Consider the following 6,000-nt stretch of genomic DNA (forward strand, 5'->3'; position numbering starts at 1 on the left):
GCTGGTACACGCTAGTAAAGTTATATTTAATCAGTCAGACAGATTGTAATGACCAAACATCCTCTAAACAAAAAATTATTCAGCCGTGACTATGAGCGCGGGAGAACTATGCGTTTCCGAGTAAAGTATTTAAATACTTTAAAAATAGTTAGGTACTGCTTTCGATTTAATATTTTTGCATTTCTATTTAAAGACGATTAGTTGTAGAAGTGAAAACAATACATACTTATGGAGTCGATCGGCCGGCTATTTGATTGCATGTGAGCGCGGCTCCACAAGAATTATATTGGTTAGAAATCTGCAACTAAATAGTCAGCCGACTAAGAATTGCAAATCACTCCCAGGCTTAGTTTTCATTATTTCCAAACAGTATCCAAACTATTTAAAAACGTAAGTCAGAGAATTCAAGGTGTCTTTTTTCAAATTAATATTTTTTTAGAAAATATGGTATTGTTTTGAGTAGTATGAGTAGTTTATATGCAATAAATTAATTTACTTTAATAATTATTAATTATTACTTTAATAAATAAGCTAATATTATTTAAATAGAGATGAAAAAATATTATATCGAAAGCAGCAAGTATTTTTAAATATTTAAATACTTTACTCGGAAACGCATAGTTACGGTTGTCCCGCGCTCATAGTCACGGTTGAATAATTTTTGTGTTTAGAGGATGTTTGGTCATTACAATCTGTCTGACTGGTTAAATATAACTTTATAATAACTGTCTTGATAACATATGTAAAAATCAGACATGTAAAAATAAGTAAAGTTCATTTATTTCTTTTAGTTACCTTTCTCACCTGGTATCTGCCAAGGTGTCACAGGGCAAACCCCACAAACACGTCGGTATTCAAAGCACGTGAGAGCACAACTGAAAGCCTAAGGTTTCATCCTTGTGAATATAAGTTATGTCTGATCGACAAAGTCTATCCAAGGAAAGAATAGACGATTTCGACAAACGACATCAAAAAAATGACAGGAAAAAATGATTTATATTTAAATTAAAATGACTGACAACAACTGCCACTGTCAGAATTCTATTGTTGAATAGATTGTACATAACAGATACATAATTAGAGTATTTCCAGCTTTATGGTTTTACATCTGAAATCGTGGACCATGGAATAAAATTCACATTTAAAGAAATCGGACTTCTAGTTGATGCTGTATATTGCATTGTATTGCTATTTATATTTTGCGACTGTTCACATCAAGCATCAGCCAACATTGCTGATAGAGTTCAATGGTCTTTAATGGAAGTCAATTTAAACAGTATTGACCAAAGTGCTATTAAAGAGGTAACAACGTCCCCGTTGTAGTAATACCACGTTTTATGTAGCCTATAAAACCACGGGCTTCTAATTCGTCTAACTACTTCCTTTTGTTTCAGATTCAGTTGTTTTTGGTAGCAATCCAGATGAATCCACCCAAAGTATCTTTAAGAGGCTATACAGTAGTAAATAGAGAACTAATTACTTCAGTAAGTATCGATTATTTAACATACACTCTTCTAATAATTTTAATTTGTAGAGTATTGCTACTATTGCTATATACCTTATTGTATTGCTGCAATTCAAGATTAGCTTGGTTAGCCTCAAAGGTTGAACACTTGAACAAATAAAATGTTTACTGAATATGTTAATAAAATATGTATAATAATAAATTTGCTAAAATAATACCGCAAGATTGTTGTTTATTATCAATTATTAAAGGGAGTGTATAGGAAATATTTATTTTTTTTAAAACAGTTTAAAGATTTATGTATACCGGGTGTGTCTCAAAAGTGACTCACCCCCCATAACTTTTTTATTTTTTCAGATAAAAAAACGAGATTTGGTAGGTATGTTAGTATATATGATAAATTAAAATTGATTGACGTATCCAATTCTTTTCGACTACTTCCTGTTTCACCGGAAATGACTACAACTTTTGATTTTTAAATGGCACCCTCCGTACTTTTTTCTATTACTCAGAATAAAATGACATATTCGACATCAAAATCATATGTCAACTTTTGACAATTTCGTTTAAAACAAAATTGTATTTTAAATTTCAATCTAGAGTGCCATGGCAGTATTAAAAACACTAATTTTTAATCAAGGGGCCTTGGAAAAATAAGTTTGATCGTCTAATGTTTTTAGTGTCTTGTCCTAGTCGGTTAAAAGATGCCCAAATCGTATTTTAATCATAACTTATTTTTTTTTCAAATGGAACGAGGGTGGCTGATTAGCATATTTGGAAATAGCATTTTTACGAATAATTTGATACCACACACTTGGTATTTCGGGTAAAATTGTCGTTATGGATCGCATATTGCAATTTCAAATAAACTATATTCGAAAATGTCAAAAGTTGTCATATGATATGACCTTCTACTCAGAGCGTCCAGAAATGGCCTTCTTACTTTCTTGATACTGTAAAATTAATATCTATACTGTAAACTAGGTAAAACTAAACAAAACTTGGTAAAATTCTACAAAACTTTTTATTTCAAACATAAGCTAACAGTATGTAAACATAAAAATTGTAATCTTCTTAATCGCATCCCCAAATATTTCTAGTATAGTTAGAAGAAACACTATTAGTTATAAGAAACTGGTAACACTTCCTGGACTATATAGATTAGATATGTGAGAGCTAAGGCTGATGTGGGACGAATTAAAAGCATTCCATAAGTATCTCATATTAAAGGCATATTTGATTCAAATATTTGTTGGTATGGCAATAATAAATGGTACAAGATTATTATGATGCGGTTACTAATGTGTGTATTTAGTAAACGTACTAAGTGCATACTGTGTACTTAGTAAGTGTACCCAGTATGGTTACGTATTATATTCATGATAAATCTACAACAGAAGTAACCATTGTTAACATTGGATCAATATTCGTATAGCTATATAAAAAAATACAAAGCTGCAGTCTTCCATCCAAATTTCTAGGGATAATCACGCATTTACCTAGCTGTAGAACAACTTCTTAAAGTTCTCTAAATCATCTATAGCACATAATATACGTTTCCATCTCAAAAGTTTTTTTTAACTGCAGGGGTTGTAAATAAAAATAAGCTGTTTATCAGTGGTACCAAGACTGGAGCTAATACTGCTCTTTCCACTCTTTTATAATTATAATAATAATGATTGATAGGTGCCCGGTGGCGTAGAGGTACAGGCTCTCGTCTACCAATCTCAAGGTGTGGGTTCGATTCCCACACCCGGCATTTGATCAGCCGACTATTTTTATAAAAATAGTTTAGGTACCTAGGTCGACTCAGCCTTAAATGAGTACTTGGGATTCAATTAATCCTGAGGTAATAATAGGCGGTTGAAGCGTAGTGCTAGCCACATTACCTTCCTTGTATACCGAACGGCTCTACTATGGCAAGCTGTACCTTGCTACTCCCAAGGCGTTAAACGCTATATAAGGGAGCTATTATTATTATATAATGATTGATGCATATGGGTATTGGCCTATTTGTAAGGGGTTTAATTGGTTGTGGCTCTGTAAATCAGGCCACCTCGATGCGCGGCAGTATATTACATGAGGCAACCCTTTCCTATGAGAAATCTGCAACAGAAGCGTATAATAAAGTTTTTTGCGTATAATAAATAGTTTTTTACGTGTAACAAATAGTTTTTTATATGAAAAAAATTGTTTTTTAGAAAAACTTAAAATCCTTTCTATTTTTTTTTAGGTGAAAAAAGCTTTTTAACATAGCTTTTTGCGTATAATAAATAGTTTTTTACGTGTAACAAATAGTTTCATAAGCGAAAATAAAAAATCAATAAATAATTTGAATCACTGTCACAAATCGCGTAAAGAAGTTTCACCTCAAAAATTACAAACCTGCAGTCTTCCATCGAAACTTCTAGGGATAGCCGCGCATCTATTTAGTTACCCAGAATAACCTTCTTTTTCCATAACAAGGGGCGGTCCTCTGCCGGAAACACTGCAACCTGTGAGGCCTATTGTGTTTGTCCCCCTTCTATATCTGCACCCATTCTCCTATCCCTGTGCCCTGCACTAGCTTATGCAGGTCCTTGATAGGATGGGGGAGCATAGTTCCTCCGGTTCTAGCCTAGCTTTCCCAAATAAAGAGTGTCGCTTGCGATCCAGAGCCTCGCAATGACATATTATGTGCTCCGTTGTTTCAGGATCTTTATCGCAGAGTCTGCAACAAAGACTTCCTTGATACAGGTTGAGCTTGTTCAGATAACACTTGACAGCCATGTGTCCTGTCAAGAGGCCTGTTGTAATCCGCACTTTATTCCTGCTAAGCATTAGCAGTTCTTTTGCGGTTTTAGAGCTAGGTCCTTGGATAAAAGCCTTGCTGTGCCTGTGCCCCTGTCTGTTTCTCAAGTGGACTTTTTGCTTTTCCTTGATCCAGAGTTTTAGTGCACTACGGGCCATACATTTGGGTATTCGCAGTACTGGCTCTGGACCAAGATAAGATGCCGATGATCCTTGCCTAGCTAGTTCATCGGCTTTTTCGTTGCCTTGGATGCCGCTGTGGCCCGGCACCCAGAATAATTTAATTAAATAACCAAACCAGAATAACCTTTATACTTAAGTCCTTTCTAAATCATCTATAGCACCTTTACGTTTTTCAACTTTTTTACTAAACTATCTACCGCTGGTCCCACTATTCCTCCTCGTCACCTTGTTTCCATCCCAAAAGTTTTGTGTAACTGCAGGGCTTGTAAATGAATATAAGCTGTTCATCAGTGGTACTAAGACTGGAGCTAATACTGCAATTTCCACTCTTTTAAATTCCAATTTTAAAATTCTACAAAACTCTTTATTTAAAACATAAGCTAACAGTATGTAAACATAAAAATTGTAATCTTCTTAATTGTAGGTAATTGTATTCTTCTTAATCGCATCCACAAATATTTCTTGTATGGTTAGAAGAAACATTACTAGTTATAAGAAACTGGTAACACTTCCTGGACTATATAGATTAGATATGTGAGAGCTAAGGCTGATGTGGGGCGAGTTAAAACCATTCCATAAATATCTCATATTATAGGCATATTTGGTTCCAATATTTGTTGGAATGGCAAGAAGAAGTCCTTTCTAAATCATCTATAGCACCTTTACGTTTTTCAACTTTTTTACTGAACTATCTACCGCTGGTCCCACTATTCCTCCTCGTCACCTTGTTTCCATCCCAAAAGTTTCTTAACTGCAGGGCTTGTAAATGAAAATAAGCTGTTCATCAGTGGTACTAAGACTGGAGCTAATACTGCACTTTCCACTCTTTTAAATTCCAATTTTAAAATTCTACAAAACTCTTTATTTAAAACATAAGCTAACAGTATGTAAACATAAAAATTGTAATCTTCTTAATTGTAGGTAATTGTATTCTTCTTAATCGCATCCACAAATATTTCTTGTATGGTTAGAAGAAACATTACTAGTTATAGGAAACTGGTAACACTTCCTGGACTATATAGATTAGATATGTGAGAGCTAAGGCTGATGTGGGGCGAATTAAAACCATTCCATAAATATCTCATATTATAGGCATGTTTGGTTCCAATATTTGTTGGAATGGCAAGAAGAAGTCCTTTCTAAATCATCTATAGCACCTTTACGTTTTTCAACTTTTTTACTGAACTATCTACCGCTGGTCCCACTATTCCTCCTCGTCACCTTGTTTCCATCCCAAAAGTTTCTTAACTGCAGGGCTTGTAAATGAAAATAAGCTGTTCATCATGGTACTAAGACTGGAGCTAATACTGCACTTTCCACTCTTTAACTTCCAATTTTAAAATTCTACAAAACTCTTTATTTAAAACATAAGCTAACAGTATATAAACATAAAAATTGTAATCTTCTTAATTGTAGGTAATTGTATTCTTCTTAATCGCATCCACAAATATTTCTTGTATGGTTAGAAGAAACATTACTAGTTATAAGAAACTGGTAACACTTCCTGGACTATATAGATTAGATATGTGAGAGCTAAGGCTGATGTGGGGCGAGTTAAAACC

The 6,000-nt window shown here is 33.9% G+C and overlaps 1 protein-coding gene across 1 annotated transcript in view; it reads left to right on the top strand.

Moving 5' to 3' along the window:
- Positions 1-1,688, top strand: part of LOC115885764 (gustatory and odorant receptor 22-like) — a 47,313-nt gene extending 45,625 nt beyond the window's left edge. Inside the window, exons 6-8 of the mRNA XM_030904775.1 lie at positions 1,093-1,302; positions 1,395-1,484; positions 1,535-1,688. Coding sequence (XP_030760635.1) covers positions 1,093-1,302; positions 1,395-1,484; positions 1,535-1,609 — 375 coding nt within the window. The 3' untranslated portion in view covers positions 1,610-1,688. The remainder of the gene's footprint in view (positions 1-1,092; positions 1,303-1,394; positions 1,485-1,534) is intronic.
- The last annotated feature ends 4,312 nt before the right edge of the window (positions 1,689-6,000 follow it).

This window comes from Sitophilus oryzae, unplaced genomic scaffold (assembly GCF_002938485.1).
Source record: "Sitophilus oryzae breed Bouriz unplaced genomic scaffold, Soryzae_2.0 scaffold_41_pilon_pilon, whole genome shotgun sequence".
Classification (NCBI taxonomy): domain Eukaryota; kingdom Metazoa; phylum Arthropoda; class Insecta; order Coleoptera; family Curculionidae; genus Sitophilus; species Sitophilus oryzae.